Below are 16,472 nucleotides of genomic sequence, written 5' to 3' on the forward strand. Positions count from 1 at the left end.
GTATTGAGTGCTGTACATGCTCATACTTTTCAGTTGGCCAAGATTTCTAAAAATCCTTTGTTTGTATTGGTCTTAAGTAATATTCTAATTTTCTGAGATACTGAATTTGGGATTTTCCTTAGTTGTCAGTTATAATCATCAAAATTAAAAGAAATAAACATTTGAAATATATCAGTCTGTGTGTAATGAATGAATATAATATACAAGTTTCACTTTTTGAATGGAATTAGTGAAATAAATCAACTTTTTGATGATATTCTAATTATATGACCAGCACCTGTGTGTGTGTGTATATATGTATGTATGTATGTATGTGTATATATATATATATATATATATATATATATATATATATATACACACACACACATATATGTGTGTGTGTGTGTGTATATATATATATATATATATATATATATATATATATATATATAGTGTGTGTGTGTGTGTGTGTGTGTGTGTGTGTGTGTGTGTGTGTGTGTGTATATATATATATATATATATATATATATATATATATATATATATACAGGTGCATCTCAATAAATTAGAATGTCGTGGAAAAGTTCATTTATTTCAGTAATTCAACTCAAATTGTGAAACTCGTGTATTAAATAAATTCAATGCACACAGACTGAAGTAGTTTAAGTCTTTGGTTCTTTTAATTGTGATGATTTTGGCTCACATTTAACAAAAACCCACCAATTCACTATCTCAAAAAATTAGAATACATCATAAGACCAATAAAAAAAAACATTTTTAGTGAATTGTTGGCCTTCTGGAAAGTATGTTAATTTACTGTATATGTACTCAATACTTGGTAGGGGCTCCTTTTGCTTTAATTACTGCCTCAATTCAGCATGGCATGGAGGTGATTAGTTTGTGGCACTGCTGAGGTGGTATGGAAGCCCAGGTTTCTTTGACAGTGGCCTTCAGCTCATCTGCATTTTTTATTTTAACAAAAACCCACCAATTCACTATCTCAAAAAATTAGAATATGGTGACATGCCAATCAGCTAATCAACTCAAAACACCTGCAAAGGTTTCCTGAGCCTTCAAAATGGTCTCTCAGTTTGGTTCACTAGGCTACACAATCATGGGGAAGACTGCTGATCTGACAGTTGTCCAGAAGACAATCATTGACACCCTTCACAAGGAGGGTAAGCCACAAACATTCATTGCCAAAGAAGCTGGCTGTTCACAGAGTGCTGTATCCAAGCATGTTAACAGAAAGTTGAGTGGAAGGAAAAAGTGTGGAAGAAAAAGATGCACAACCAACCAAGAGAACCGCAGCCTTATGATTGTCAAGCAAAATCGATTCAAGAATTTGGGTGAACTTCACAAGGAATGGACTGAGGCTGGGGTCAAGGCATCAAGAGCCACCACACACAGACACTACAGTTGTCGTATTCCTCTTGTTAAGCCACTCCTGAACCACAGACAACGTCAGAGGCGTCTTACCTGGGCTAAGGAGAAGAAGAACTGGACTGTTGCCCAGTGTTCCAAAGTCCTCTTTTCAGATGAGAGCAAGTTTTGTATTTCATTTGGAAACCAAGGTCCTAGAGTCTGGAGGAAGGGTGGAGAAGCTCATAGCCCAAGTTGCTTGAAGTCCAGTGTTAAGTTTCCACAGTCTGTGATGATTTGAGGTACAATGTCATCTGCTGGTGTTGGTCCATTGTGTTTTTTGAAAACCAAAGTCACTGCACCCATTTACCAAGAAATTTTGGAGCACTTCATGCTTTCTTCTGCTGACCAGCTTTTTAAAGATGCTGATTTCATTTTCTAGCAGGATTTGGCACCTGCCCACACTGCCAAAAGCACCAAAAGTTGGTTAAATGACCATGGTGTTGGTGTGCTTGACTGGCCAGCAAACTCACCAGACCTGAACCCCATAGAGAATCTATGGGGTATTGTCAAGAGGAAAATGAGAAACAAGAGACCAAAAAATGCAGATGAGCTGAAGGCCACTGTCAAAGAAACCTGGGCTTCCATACCACCTCAGCAGTGCCACAAACTGATCACCTCCATGCCACGCCGAATTGAGGCAGTAATTAAAGCAAAAAGGAGCCCCTACCAAGTATTGAGTACATATACAGTAAATGAACATACTTTCCAGAAGGCCAACAAGTCACTAAAAATGTTTTTTTTATTGGTCTTATGATGTATTCTAATTTTTTGAGATAGTGAATTGGTGGGTTTTTGTTAAATGTGAGCCAAAATCATCACAATTAAAAGAACCAAAGACTTAAACTACTTCAGTCTGTGTGCATTGAATTTATTTAATACACGAGTTTCACAATTTGAGTTGAATTACTGAAATAAATGAACTTTTCCACGACATTCTAATTTATTGAGATGCACCTGTATATATATATAATATATTTGAGAGAGAGAGATCATTGTCATGTGTGCATTACATCATGGTTGTCAAAAAAAAACATGGAATTACCATAGTACTGTATGTATGGGTCAGTAGTTTCAGTTTAGTGCCTTAGCCATTTTATGTTCAACTTAGGTTTTTCTTAAATGTGTAACTGACGAATTGTACTTTACAGTCTCTAGATTAAATTAAATTGTATCAACTGACCTTTGTTATATTCCGTAAGGATTATTTCTTGTAGTGACCCCATAAGCACAGCGAGATATTATAGAGTCAGTGTATGGGTTGGAGAAGTAGGAGCAAAAGTTCTCAGTTACTGATGCCACTGTAAAACAAAATAACTATTTGCATTCATCCAAGATTTTTTACAATAATTAAGAATAAAGCAGGCTTTTCTCTGAGACTGATGTCATACTATATATCAGTTTAAACATATTTTCATAAATACTACAGTATTATAACTATAGTATTTAATTGTTTAAAAGTTTAGCAATTAGCAAAACAAAAATAACCGTAACCATTAACTACCCTAAAAATCAGAAGGAAAAAAGTGGTTGAAAGAAAAGGAATGCCGTTCTTAACCCAGCACCATATTCTCAGATTTCTACCTTCAAGGTCATGACTATTATGTGCTCTGTTAGCCCGACCACATTTATTTACCATCTCTGTACTCATGTGCAACGGGACCTCTTCTTTCTCCCGTTAGTGGCAATGGTGGTCCGTTGACCTTTGAAAATTGTATATTTTGTGTCTAACACAGTTTTTATTTTCCGACAGTGAACTTGGGCAAGGCATTGCCCACGAGACCAGCTGCATTCATGGTTTACTCGTTCAGAATGAGTTCAGTTGTGTCATCACTATATTCCTCATACAGATTACACAATCGTTGCGTTGAGTGGGTAAACCACACACCAAAGAAGCTCTGGCAAATTCGGATTGTCCTCACTTTGTAAAGATGAAGAGGAAAACTCTGCATTCGAGGCTCACCTTTTTTGAAAAAAGCAAGCCAAGTCCCAGCCTTCACTACATCCAAGCTCTGCGGTCTTTGTGGAACCGTTCAAGCAAGGCAAGGGAGGGCGGGATATCGAGCTGGAAGATTTAGACGAGGAGCTAATACCAGGTCTGCCCTTGTGTTGCCTGAACCCCCGGTTGAGTTCACATGCAATGATCTTCACTCTAACCCAAAATCCCTTGGTTCCATGACTTTTGGAAATGAGGAAGCTATCTTAGACTTGTTGTCAGAGGTAGCATTAAATAGCGAGAACTGCTCAACAGTGGGTCATGCCGGTGCCAACCTGCACACAATGGCTGTACTACAGGCTTACCAAGCAGACCTGCTTAAAGAGATGCATGAAAACAACCCTGATCAAGAGTTGTTTCACAAATTGGGTTGTGTGATCGTCTAATAAGGACATACAGGCCATTGGCAGGACCATGGCCAGGCTGGTAACGGTGGAGCGCTATCTGTGGCATAACCTGATGGATATCCAAAGTAGGAAGAAGGCCTTCCTTTTGGACCCCCACTTCACAAAAAGGCCTTTTTGGCAATGCCATGGATGCAGGGTTAGACCATTTCAGTTGATTAACAAGCAGTCTGCCAATAAACATTTCCTCCCCAGCTGTACTTAGGAGCCTTCCCTGTAACATCATCAGCACTCCTCCTTGGTTCAGCACTTCTTGGTTTAGCACCCGGTCATGGCCAACCTCAGTCCTTGGTACCCAGAGCACCACCTCCTGTACCAGAGCCACCTGTGCAACAACCAGCACGGCAATGGCCACAGAAGAAATTGAACCTGCAAAAGTCACAAGCCAGTGGCCTACAGCCTCCTAGCTGGCAAAGCGTTCTTGACTGCCCCAGTCTCGAAAGCCGGGATCGAGCCCCAAAATTTTTGGTTTCATTTTGGTTCTTGTCCAGCCCGTCCATTTCCCCCAAGATCACTGTGATACTGGTGCAACTCTTGCACAGGGTTTTTCAAAGTTTAAATCTCTCCCATCACACACACTGGAAAGAAACACTGATAAGATATATTACTTTGTGGACTAAGATGGTTTATGGTTGTTTTGGCAGGCAAATAGTAGTGTGATGTTATGGTGTTTTGCTCTTATCTTAGCATCAGCTACTAACACGGCATCAAGGTGACTGCTGAAAGGGTAAATGTATCAAACCCCGGTCCCTGAATAAAGGAACGAGATTCTGTGTAGCCTTGCCACATTACTTTCCTTGCTGCCTGGAGTATTCAAACCCCATAGCAGATAATCTGAGGAAATGTTGCTGGGTTGTGTATTATTTTGCCGCTGAGTGTGGCCCCGTGGGTGGAACTTGCATCCATTTGCCTACAAATTGTTGTGATTCAATGTATGCTTCAGAGCTCATATATAGAACCCCAAAGTTATTGAATGACCTGATAGAAGATATAGGGTGTGGTAAAAATCATATAAGATCTAATTTTGGCTCCAAGAAGGGTAGTGCAAAGAAAATGGTATCCAGAGTTCTAAGAGAAACTTGGACTTTCACAGACATTCACAGCAGTTCTTTCTCATCAACATATTCAAGGCAGTTCTCTGTCATCAAGACTGTAAGTAATGTATTTGTACATGGCCTGGAAAAGTGATTTAAAGGTGAAAGATCCACAGATGAAGTACCATCTTGTATGCTTTGGAGAAAGATTATTTTAATTGTGGTTGGCTTCATTGATGCTGAATAGCTGCATCTTCATATAATGGTATATAATAAAAAACTCTAAAAATAACTACATCTTTTTGCAGGAAAAAAATGTTACACCAAGAATTAAAGGTTTGTTTCTGTAATATTTTGTTTCTAAAGGTTCAGAACCTCTGCTGGATTTTATAGAAATGAAGTGAAGATTTAGGGAACTGTTATTTGATCATCATAGTCTTCAATCAATCAACTCTTGGTATTTTGAACTTGTAAATGGTTTTGAGACTGAATTACCTAATAGTTGATAGAATGACAGATGAATAAATGTTGATGGCTTGTAACCTCTCTTGTCCTTTTAGTGAGAGAAGACAACATGTCCAAGCACTCCTCAGCTAACCGAGTATCTGTCCCAACTGAGATGGCCCATGTCGTCACTGGCCAACACACATCAGTCACAACTGATGCATACCCTTCTGTCTCTGAACCCTCTTTTCAGGATCAAGCAATTACAATTCCTGTGCCCATAGCATCCAGTGAAACCAAAAGAGAATTAGACTTTAGAGCTCTCAGCGAAGCAATTTCACAGTTCAAGGCATCCAGGATGCTAGCAAATTCTGAGGCAGGTGAAACTTTACAAAGTTCTTTTAGAGTCGATCCTCATCAAAGTTTCTTTAGTCAGAATGATCTGTCAGACGCCTATCCTCAGAACTCAGAGGACAACAGTCAGTCCAGTACTGTACCTGCTTCTGAACCACTAGTCTCTCTTACCTTAAACCAGATGCAGTCAGTAAGTGAGCTCAACCACAAACTGGAATCACCTGCCAGAACAACATTCGCTGGGGATCCAATGAGTTGTGGCTCTGCTTATGGAAATGAAGAGATAGCAGCATCTGCTACATCTTCTGTTGAAGCCACCAATGACATGCATGAGGTCCTGCAAGGAGTACCAGCTTCAAACATCAAAGCAACAACATCTTCAATTGTGCAGCTGTGCACAGCAGCTGAAAACACCAGTAAAATATTAGATAATTCAGATCCTTGGGAGCACTCAACAGCGATCAGTCACTCCATGGAAACTCAATCAGGTGCAAAGGATGATGGCAGCAAAGGTGACAGTGGTCCAATATCCAGTGAAAAGGGCAAGACTCGTTCCTCTCAACCACCGGTTAAGGACAATTGCATGAGAAGTGGACACAGACCTCGCAGTTCTGGATACAGCATGGATCAGTTTCATTCAGTGGACCAGATGGCATTGCAGGGGGGTAGCTTTATTCCGAATATACATAGATCAACGGGTCTGAGCTACCCTACATTTGCATCTCAAAATGGTGCTATTGGACTCAGACATCCTTTATTGAACTGCACTGTTTCCAACAGCCTTGGAGTTGTAGGACCTCCAGTCTTTAGAGGAGTCTTGCCAAATGATAACATGCAAATGGCATGGAACAGTTTAGTGCAAGGGTCAGCATCAGGCTTTTGGAGTGCTCAGCATGGCATGAATGTACAACAGATTCATAGAGCTCAGTTCATCCAGACTTGGCATGGAAATCCTGCATTCCAAGGAAACAGTTACCGTCCCAATAGAGGAGGCTTTGGTGGCTGGTGAACTAGCAATGCATGTAGATAGTTACCAAATGTTTACAACTAAAAGTATAAGATTGAGTCTTTTTCTTTTTATGTGTCTGGGAAGGAAAAAAATAATCATTTCCATATTTTCACTCCAAGTGATTAAACTAAATCTTTATATTTTGAATATTTGCATTTTGCAAGCTTTGGCATGGTGGTCAGGCTGATAATGTTGGTTATTTTCCATTTGGGGAACACTCCAGCCAAGTGGCTCCTCAAGGCCCTGGTTTATATATATATATATATATATATATATATATATATATATATATATATATATATATATATATATTATGCCATAAACTTCCATTAAACAACTTTGAAATCCATTGTTTGCAAATTAATGTCTGCATTCTGGATTCATAGTGGTTCCGATTTGTGTGAAAGAAATATTGGTAGTATTAATTCTCATAATATTCATAGAGTAGAATTCATATGTTCAGTAGTAATAGAATTGACACTGACATGAATAGAAACGTAAATGGATATCTCTCTAGGTATTATAACTTGAATATTCACTACCTTGACTAGTATGATGGACACAAGCCAGGAGGGTGTCCTCCAGTGTCTCTTTCTCGTACACATGCGCACATCCTGACTTCCAGTTCCGGTTGCTGCCGGCACGCTGCACGAGTCTATTTGTAGCTTGCTAGCCTGCTTAGCATTGCTTATTCTTGCTTATTCACATTCATTGTTTTATCCTTTTCCATTCACATTCACATTCGGGTTTTTTCCGCTTTTCTACTGTTTCAACTGCGTGTATTTTTCCACGCACACCCGCTTCTCTCATTTTTTTTCTTTTTTTCCGTTTGTCTACATGTCACGTCTCGACTTCGTGCATTTGTTTTCTCCACTTTGTTTTACACGGATTATTGCATCAATCACAAACATCTGCTGATTAGGAACCACATCGACCTCAAACCCTCGCCACTCAAGAACAACCATAACAACAATCAATTGCGGTAAGTCATGGCATCCGCTCATGTTATTTCTTCCTGCATTGCATGCCACACGTTTACAATAGCTTCTTCCATCAGCAGTGAGGGATTTACATGTGATAAATGTAAGGAATTAGTCAGGCTGACGGAGAAGGTTAATGAGTTAGAGACACACATCCGAAAGCTAGTGGAGGTCAGTGAGAAAGAGAAGCTGGTAGATACTGTTTCAGATGCGGGTAGTACAACGAGCAACACACACACTTTGGTTCCAGCTGTGGAACCCCCGCAGCAGGGAGTTTGGGTGACGTCTCTGCGGCATACTCACTGTAATATGCTCTGGCCCCCTCCCTGCTCATCGTGGTGACTAGGTTTAAAGTAGATTAGTGTCACTGAATGGCTGGATGTCTGAGTGGTGTACGGAGAACTGCATAGGATTTATAGATAATTGTAAGGGTTTTTGGGGTAGACCTGACTTGCCGGGTGCCGCATTCCTCTCTAGTGATTTGGCTCATAGTCTTAATAGTGATATTTGACTAACTGGGGCCCAGGTCAGGAAGCAGACAAACTGGTTAATCTGAACGTCTTTGACTGAAACCTGTCTTAAACCAGATGAGTATATTAGTTTAAATTAATCTACTCCCCCAGGTTATTGTTATAAACATGAGTCTCGTCTGAAGGGTCGAGGAGGAGGTGTGGCTACAATTTACAGTTAAGTTTTTGGTGTTACTCAGAGGACAGAATATAAGTTTGTCTTTTTAACTAATAATGCTTAATGTGACACTGTCAGATATAAATAAAAAATCTCTGTCGTCTTTTTGCCCTTGCTACAATATCACCCAGGCCGTATTCTGGTTTCCTTGTTGAATTAGCAAATTTTCTATCAGAGCTAGTAGTGTAGATGGAGCTTTAATTGTTGGTGACTTCAACATTCACATAGATGATGAAAATGACACATTGGGATTAGCATTTATCAATATTCTCAACTCTCTTGAGTTGGACAAAATTTGACAGGACCAACTCATCACCATAATCATACACTTGATTTAATCTGGTCATATGGAGTTGATGTTGATACTAAAGAAATTCTACCACAGAGTGATGACATCTCAGATCATTACCTCGTCTCATTTGCTGCGATCAGCTAATATCACTCAATCTACACCATGCTATCGTTCAGGCAGAACTATTCTTTCGACTACTAAAGATAGCTGCACTAATAATCTTCCAGAATTGTCTCACATACTCAGTAAGCCAAAACGTCTAGAAGAACTTGATATAGTAACAGAAAATATAAATACAGTCGTTTTTAGCACTTTTGATAGTGTCGCCCCCCCTTCGATTAAACAAAATTCAAGAAAAAAGCCCTGCACTGCGGTACAATATTCACACACATGCTCTCAAGAGCAGCTCGGAAAATGGAGCGCAAGTGGAAGAATAAAAAATTAGAGGTATTTTGCAGCACATGGAATGATATTGTCTGTAGCTACAGACAGGCACTAAAAGGTCAGCATATTTGAGCATATTCATAGAAAATAACCACAACAATCCTAGATGTTTATTCAGTACTGTGGCTAAATTGGTTAGGAATAAATAATCAACTGAACCAGATATTCCGTCGTAGCACAATAGTAATGACTTCATGAATTTCTTTACTGATAAAATTGAAATAATGTCTCATAATTTTCCTCACGAGCAACTTCAATCCTTCGCTGTCATAGGTCATGAAGAGCTAACAAAACTTATCAAAAAATCAAAAGCCACAACATGTATGTTAGATCCAATACCAACTAAGCTCTTAAAAGAGGTATTCCCTGTAATCTCAGAACCTCTTATTAATATTATTAACTCCTCGCTATCCTTAGGACATGTCCCAAGAAACTTTAAAATGGCAGTTATCAAACCGCTCATTAAGAAGCCACAGCTTGATCCTGGAGAATTGGCGGAATACAGACCGAATTCAAATCTACCATTTATGTCGAAAATACTAGAAAAGTTAGTGTCATCCCAACTATGTTCATTTCTGCAGAGAAATGGAATATATGAACAATTTCAGTCAGGATTTAGGCCCCATCACATTAAAGACTGCACTTGTCAGAGTTACAAATAACTTATCTGATCGCGGCTGCATTTCTCTTCTAGTGCTTTTAGATCTTAGTGCTGCCTTCGACATGATAGATCACGACATTCTGTTGAATAGGCTGGAGAATTATGTTGGCATTAGTGGACTTTAATTAGCATAGCTTAGGTCTTATTTGTCAGACCGCTACCACTTTGTATGTGTAAACGGGGAATTGTCAAATCAAACAAAAGTATGGAGTGCCACAGGGATCCATTTTAGGGCCTCTGCTTTTCTTCTTATACATGCTTCCCCTGGGAGATATTATCAGGAATCATGGAATAACTTTCTACTGTTATGCCGATGATACCCAACTTTATATTTCTCCTAAACGCAAAGAAAATTCACAATTCTCCAAATTAGCAGAGTGTATCAATGTAATCAAAGATTGGATGGCCAGAAATTTCCTTCTACTCAATTCCGACAAAACAGCGGTACTAATTATTGGACCAAAAACCTCCCAAAATAAGCCGCTAAAATATAATTTGACTCTTGATAGATGTACTGTTATGTCGTCTTCTACAGTGAAGAACTTAAGTGTTATACTTGATACCAATCTGTCCTTTGAAAATCTAATTTCCAATGTTTGCAGAACAGCATTCTTCCACTTCTGAAATATTGCTAAGTTATGACACATGTTCTCTGTTGCTGATGCCGAAAAACTAAATTGTGCATTCATGAACTCAAGACTTGATTATTGAAATGCATTACTGGGAGGATGTCCAGCAAACTCGATAAATAAACTTCAACTGGTTCAAAATGCAGCTGCCAGAGTGCTAACTACAACCAAGAAATATGATCATATTAGCCCAATTTTATCATCATTATATTGGCTACCTGTTAAATTTCATATTAATTTTACAATTGTTAACTACATGCAAAGCTTTGAATGGTCTAGCTCCACAGTACTTAAGTGACCTTCTGACATGCTATATTCCGTCAGATTCAATACGATCTCACAATTCTGACTTGTTAATAATTCCAAGAATATCAAAATCCTCAAAAGGAGGTAGATCCTTTTCACTGTTCGGGATGCAGACACACTCACTCAGTTTAAGTCTAGACTAAAGACTCCTCTATTTAGCCAGGCATACACCCAATTTATCCATCAACTCACAATTAGGCTGCTTTAGTTAGGTCAGCCGGAACCAGAAACATCTATCATGATCTATAACTCTGCATACAATTGAATGGCATCTACACTAATGTTATTCTTCTCCCTAGAGCCGGCCAGATCCAGCACCGTTCCTGCTTGGTGTCAGACTCCACTGCTGAGTGATGATGACAAACTAGAACCGGTGCTAGCCAGACATCACTTCAGTCTTTTGACTTCAGAGGATGAACTGATGCCAACTCCAACTGTAAGACATCGGATACTTCATATGCCGCTGCCTGAACCTTGGACTTATGATGGACCCCACCGAACCTCAACGAAATGACCTGCAGGTTGAACTGCGATGCACCTCATTGATCTCTGCCTGCATCACGTTAGTCTATGTATTCCATTTCAAGAGTGTATTCCATCAATAGACAATAATTTAATTGCCAATAAAAGCCTTCATCAGCCAAAGGACAATGCATCTATGTGAACATCTGCAGTTAATCCAGGATGGACTATATTTATATGTTCATAAAAAAGTCCAGGGCGTGCTGAGTGACTCCAGCCAGGTCTCCTAAGCAACCAAATTGGCCCGGTTGCTAGGGAGGGTAGAGTCACATTGGGTAACCTCCTCGTGGTCGCTATAATGTGGTTCGTTCTCGGTGGGGCATGTGGTGAGTTGAGCGCGTATTCCGTGAAGCCTCCACACACGCTATGTCTCTCGCTCAACAAGCCACGTGATAAGATGCGTGGGTTGATGGTCTCGGACGTGGAGGGAGCTGTGATTCATCCTCTGCCACCCGGATTGAGGCGAATCACTACGCGACCACGCGGACTTAAAAGCGCATTGGGAATTGGGCGAAAAATCAAAAAAAAAAAAAAACGTTTTTTTTAACACTGAACCTTAAAGCTTACTTTACACACAAATAACTAATATTGACATTATATTCATGTTTCTCCCAAGGTTATTTTTCTCCATTAACCAACATCTTATGGAGTTTTTGTGTTCCTTGCCACAGCCGCTCTATTTAATTTGTTACAATTTACAATCATATTTAAACTACACAGTGATCACTAAGAATTTATAGGCATTACAGTTCCTTTTCTTTTTCGTTAATGCATGATTTCCTGTAAAGCTGCTTTGAAACTGTGTTGTGAAAAGTGCTATACAAATAAAAATGACAAGTGTAGCAACCCTCACAGAATTAATTTGAAAGTTAAAATACTTTTCATTTTTAATTTATTGCAATAGCTTTAAAAAACGGGTAAAGTTCACGTTCAAGTCATAACATCCAGTCATAAGCTTAATCTAGATCAAAATTTGCCTCTCAATAAATCCCAAAGCCTCCTGCGCTACACATCTACAACAAGCCCCTTATCAAATCACTGGCTAAAGATTCCCACACCTAGTTACATATTTTAATTTGATTCAAATGCCAGTTAACAGTGTCAGTACTAACTCCTGCAGTCTTAAAACAAGTTTGGTGTCCTCTCTTATGGAAAACCATTCCTATGGAGTTATAAAGTGCTGGTTACAGAGAGAAGGTTCAGTCTTCTTTTAGACACAGCTTGGGATCACACTGGTCAAAAAGTTGGAAAGTGGTTTCTGTGTTGTGTTTGCATTAAAGGGTTTAAACTGGTTTCTATCTCTTTCTGTCTCTGCAGTAGACCCTGAAATAAAAGAAATCAAAATCAACACCCTGGCAGCAGACATATACCAAACAATATTATTTTCATTCAAATTACAACAAAAATTTCTAACCACATCATTAGACTTATTCAAACTTATAATTTGTGAGTTTGTTAATAATTAAAAAGAACCAGCTCATTCAGTCATTAGTTTAGAATCAGACTGTTTATTTTTCTCATGACATTCAATTCATTCTGCAAACTCACAACTTGGGTAAAATGCATTTTCTTTTGCTGTGGCACTATAGGTAGCGGAGCAGGAAACAATGTCTCAGACATGAACAACATCATCAAGGAGACGTCTTATTACCTGTCTCAGCTCAGATAGACCCTTCAGTATAGCCTGCTGCCTTTGAGTGCTTTTGGTGGGGTCGGGCTGTACCAGAGGGGTTGCCTGCTTGCTTCTCACATCTGCAAATAAAACAATTGAGATCCTATCATTATAACTTTAGTTTTAAAGACCTCATGAAATAACGATTGGAGTTTTGTGGATTTTAGTTCTGTAAACTTTTAGTACACTAGCATACAGAAAGTATGATCTCAAAGTTGAAAAATGTCTGTTAACTTGGAGATCATATCTATTTACTCAAAGTGAACACATTTTGAAGGTATACAAATTCCCAACTCCCTGTTTCAATAGGAAAAACGTCCTATTCCAACTCTGGTGTAATGTGTTTGTGGAGCTGTGCTGTTGGCTGTAGTTTGTTTACCAGTGTGGACTCTCTGCTGGGCTTCATGTGTGGATGGTATGAAGAGAGGTGCCAGAGGGTCCATGTGATAAACCTCATCTGTCCGAATGTAGGGCACATAATCTAATGAGGAAGGACGGCCTGTGTCCTGCACTTGCTCTTCCATCATGTGCTGGGGCGGCTGCTGAAGACGGTTCTTTACTGCAGGAACGGGTGGAGAGCACACCCTACTGGTCACAGAGTCAAGAATGAAAGTTACTAAATGTCTTTATACTGCATACAAAAACACATTAAGAATGACGGATATGCTATCACAATACCAAGGCCTGTTTCATACATCTTGTGTCTGCCACACATGAGCATTATAGCAACAAATGCAAAAGCCACAGAAGACAAGCAGTGAGCTTTCACATGTTTCCATCCTAATTATTAATGTGAAAAATCAGGATATCGCAAAATCAATTTGCAAATTAAGCAACACTGCATTTAAAAGAGCACAATTGTCAATTTGGGGAAAATTGGAACAAAATAGAAATTAAAACTATGTTGAAGCCACAGTTGCTCTTATTAAATGTAATGAAATACTTGGTTTAGAGCGTGCAGACAAACACTCTTGAACTTCATGTTTGCTAGCTTTCAATGGCATGTGTCTTATGTCAGGGAGTGAAAGCATGTCAGACAGTTCTGAGAGGTAATAGTAGCCAATCATTTTGATGACAAGGTTTGTGTCCAGCATTTCAGAATAACCAGATCAACATTTCAGATGATCTACAATGACATTGATGATATTCTCTGAGCGTATTATGTATTGAGATGGCTTAAGGCAAAGTCACAAGACTTTTGATGTACATTTTATAAGAATACTGTCTATCCGGTTAATGTGTTTTTATCATATTTTATGAATGAATGAACATTACATTTATATAGCGCTTTCCTGACACTACACTCAAAGTGCTTTACACACTGAACAGAGGACTCTCCTCAACCCCTACCAGTGTGCTGCATCCACCTGGATGATGCGACGGCAGCCACAGTGCACCAGTATGCTCACCACACGCCAGCTATTGGTGGAGAGGAGAGAGTAGAGTTATAGTGCCAATTAATGGATGGGGATTATTAGGAGGCCAAGATTGATAAGGGCCAATGGGGGAAATTTGGCCAGGACACCGGTGTTACACCCCTAGGTAGGGTTGCACCAGCTGTGCGTAAGTTCTCACTTAAGTTGGGACGTAAAGTTCACACTAAGGGCTTAGTAACTACTAGATAGTTTGTAACTATGTCAGTGCTTAATTCTGTTGCACCACCTGCTCTTAAAGCAAGACTTAACTAGCAGGTCGTAAGCTCTCCGTAAAGTAATGCGTAGTCGCATAATATGACGTTTTTTTGTATTGCTCCAATAAGCAGCCTTCAAATTTATACACAGAAGTGTTAAAAATCCATGCATCTCAGTTTATCTTGCTACGGTTGATGTTTGAACCTTGTTTGCTCATATAACTGTCAGCTGTAGTAAATTATATCCCCATTAAAATAGGATACGTAATATAGAATTAATAAATAGTATATTTACCCTGTGTAAATAACAATATATAGGAGCCTTATCTAAAATAAATAAGGGTTGATAAATAAATACTAATACAACAGGCTGGAAAAATAGACATTTATTCATTTTAATATCCTATATATATTTTGAATGTGTTGAAACTTGACACCGGGCGAAGCATCCTGAAAACAGCACCGTTAGATCGGTTTCATACTGAGGAGCCACTTAAAAGTAAATTTTTTTTCTCTCTCGTAAATGTAAACGAGTGTAAATGCCAACACCATCATACATGTCGAAAGGACTGAAGCCTGTCACGCAAAACATGAGCTCACTGATGTCATTAAATATCATTCTGCTTTTTTATTCCATCCGTTACTCCTGGTCAGAGTCTGCCATAAATATTTAGTTTATACATAGGGTTACGTCCTACCTAAGTTTAATGGTGCAATGCTCAAATATTTAGTAGTGCGTAAATTGTGACTTAGTGTCCATATACGCCACAACTAGGCTAAGTTCTAACGTATGTATAGCTGGTGCAACCGGCTCCTACTCTAAGAAGTGTCCTGGGATTTTTAATGACCACAGAGAGTCAGGACCTCATTTTAACATCTCATCCAAAGGACAGTGCCTTTTTACAGTATAGGGTCCCCATCACTATACTGGGGCATTAGGACCCACACAGACCACAAGGTTAGCACCCGCTGCTGGCCTCTCTAGCAGCAATCTTAGTTTTCCCTAAGAGGTCTATGGGAGACTGGATGGGCCAGTTACTGACCAGGCTCAAGCCTGCTAAGCTTCAGTGGGCAACCAGTCTTGAGCTACAGAGAGTGATATGGCTGCTGGAATATTTATGAACATATTCTCAAACCGAATAAAACATTTATCCACCACAAGCGAGCATATATGTTTTTGTTATGGTAATTTTTGAAACTTTATTTGCATCTTATAGTTATTGGGACCTATTACAAATTAGGCTATCATTAAATCTAATCTCTAATATAATCGCTCATAACAAAGTGTCAAAGAGACCGTGTTTACAGTTTTCAAGACAATTAATCTATGAATGACTTAAGATGGTATAAGATCAAGTATTTTAAGACAGAAAAACTTACATCAGCTTTAATAAAATAATGATTTAATGAAAGTTTGTTTCCTTAATATTATGTAGTCACCATTTTATAAAAGTTATTAGGCTCTTTAAGGTTTTGTTATATTGTGAATTGTCACTCTGAATAGGCACTGTGTCGTGACTATATTTACAGTATACTGTAGCACAGCCACTTTCATCTCAATGTACCTTCAGTATTTCAAACAGCTCCATTGCCGCTGGTTTAAAGACTCACCTTTCAGCAGTGAAGGCTGACAGTTCTTGCCATTGATTTTCACTCTAAATAAACAGAAACAATGTCAACACATAAACAAGCACAAGTGTGCACTACACATATTAATGCCTGAATACTATTAATGGTTCATTCCTGCAGTACATTACATATATCACATTCCCATAATTTCTCTTAACATATTGGATTACATGATAAACATGCAAAACATATTAGTTACTTTTATCAGAACATAATTGAACAGAGGTGAACTTTGGCTTGAGTGCATGTTGCCATTTTTGCCAACTTTTAACATGAAAAGTTACTAAGTTTAAGAAAATCTCTTATTAAGATATATTCCAGCTTTTTCATCCTATTATTCTTTCTCTAATAAAAACACGTTTTCTTGGGAATATT

At 38.8% G+C, this 16,472-nt stretch overlaps 2 protein-coding genes across 8 annotated transcripts in view; one reads left to right on the forward strand and one right to left on the reverse strand.

Moving 5' to 3' along the window:
- The window catches only part of tasora (transcription activation suppressor a), a 72,528-nt gene extending 61,436 nt beyond the window's left edge, over positions 1-11,092 (forward strand). For 3 of the 4 annotated variants that reach the window (XM_051694393.1, XM_051694394.1, XM_051694395.1), the window contains one exon: positions 5,399-6,898. In XM_051694393.1, the coding sequence (XP_051550353.1) occupies positions 5,399-6,645 (1,247 nt within the window). In that variant the 3' untranslated portion in view covers positions 6,646-6,898. Of the gene's footprint in view, positions 1-5,398; positions 6,899-10,943 lie in introns of those variants that run through there. The other variant, XM_051694396.1, reaches the window with a different exon arrangement.
- Positions 11,093-12,347: 1,255 nt separating this feature from the next.
- The window catches only part of ccdc66 (coiled-coil domain containing 66), a 59,450-nt gene continuing 55,325 nt past the window's right edge, over positions 12,348-16,472 (reverse strand). For 3 of the 4 annotated variants that reach the window (XM_051694439.1, XM_051694437.1, XM_051694436.1), the window contains 4 exons: positions 16,080-16,123; positions 13,218-13,426; positions 12,818-12,918; positions 12,348-12,489 (listed from right to left, as the gene is read on the reverse strand). In XM_051694439.1, coding sequence (XP_051550399.1) covers positions 12,403-12,489; positions 12,818-12,918; positions 13,218-13,426; positions 16,080-16,123 — 441 coding nt within the window. In that variant the 3' untranslated portion in view covers positions 12,348-12,402. The remainder of the gene's footprint in view (positions 12,490-12,817; positions 12,919-13,217; positions 13,427-16,079; positions 16,124-16,472) is intronic. The other variant, XM_051694438.1, reaches the window with a different exon arrangement.

The sequence above is a fragment of the Myxocyprinus asiaticus genome, chromosome 50 (genome assembly GCF_019703515.2).
Source record: "Myxocyprinus asiaticus isolate MX2 ecotype Aquarium Trade chromosome 50, UBuf_Myxa_2, whole genome shotgun sequence".
Lineage (NCBI taxonomy): Eukaryota > Metazoa > Chordata > Actinopteri > Cypriniformes > Catostomidae > Myxocyprinus > Myxocyprinus asiaticus.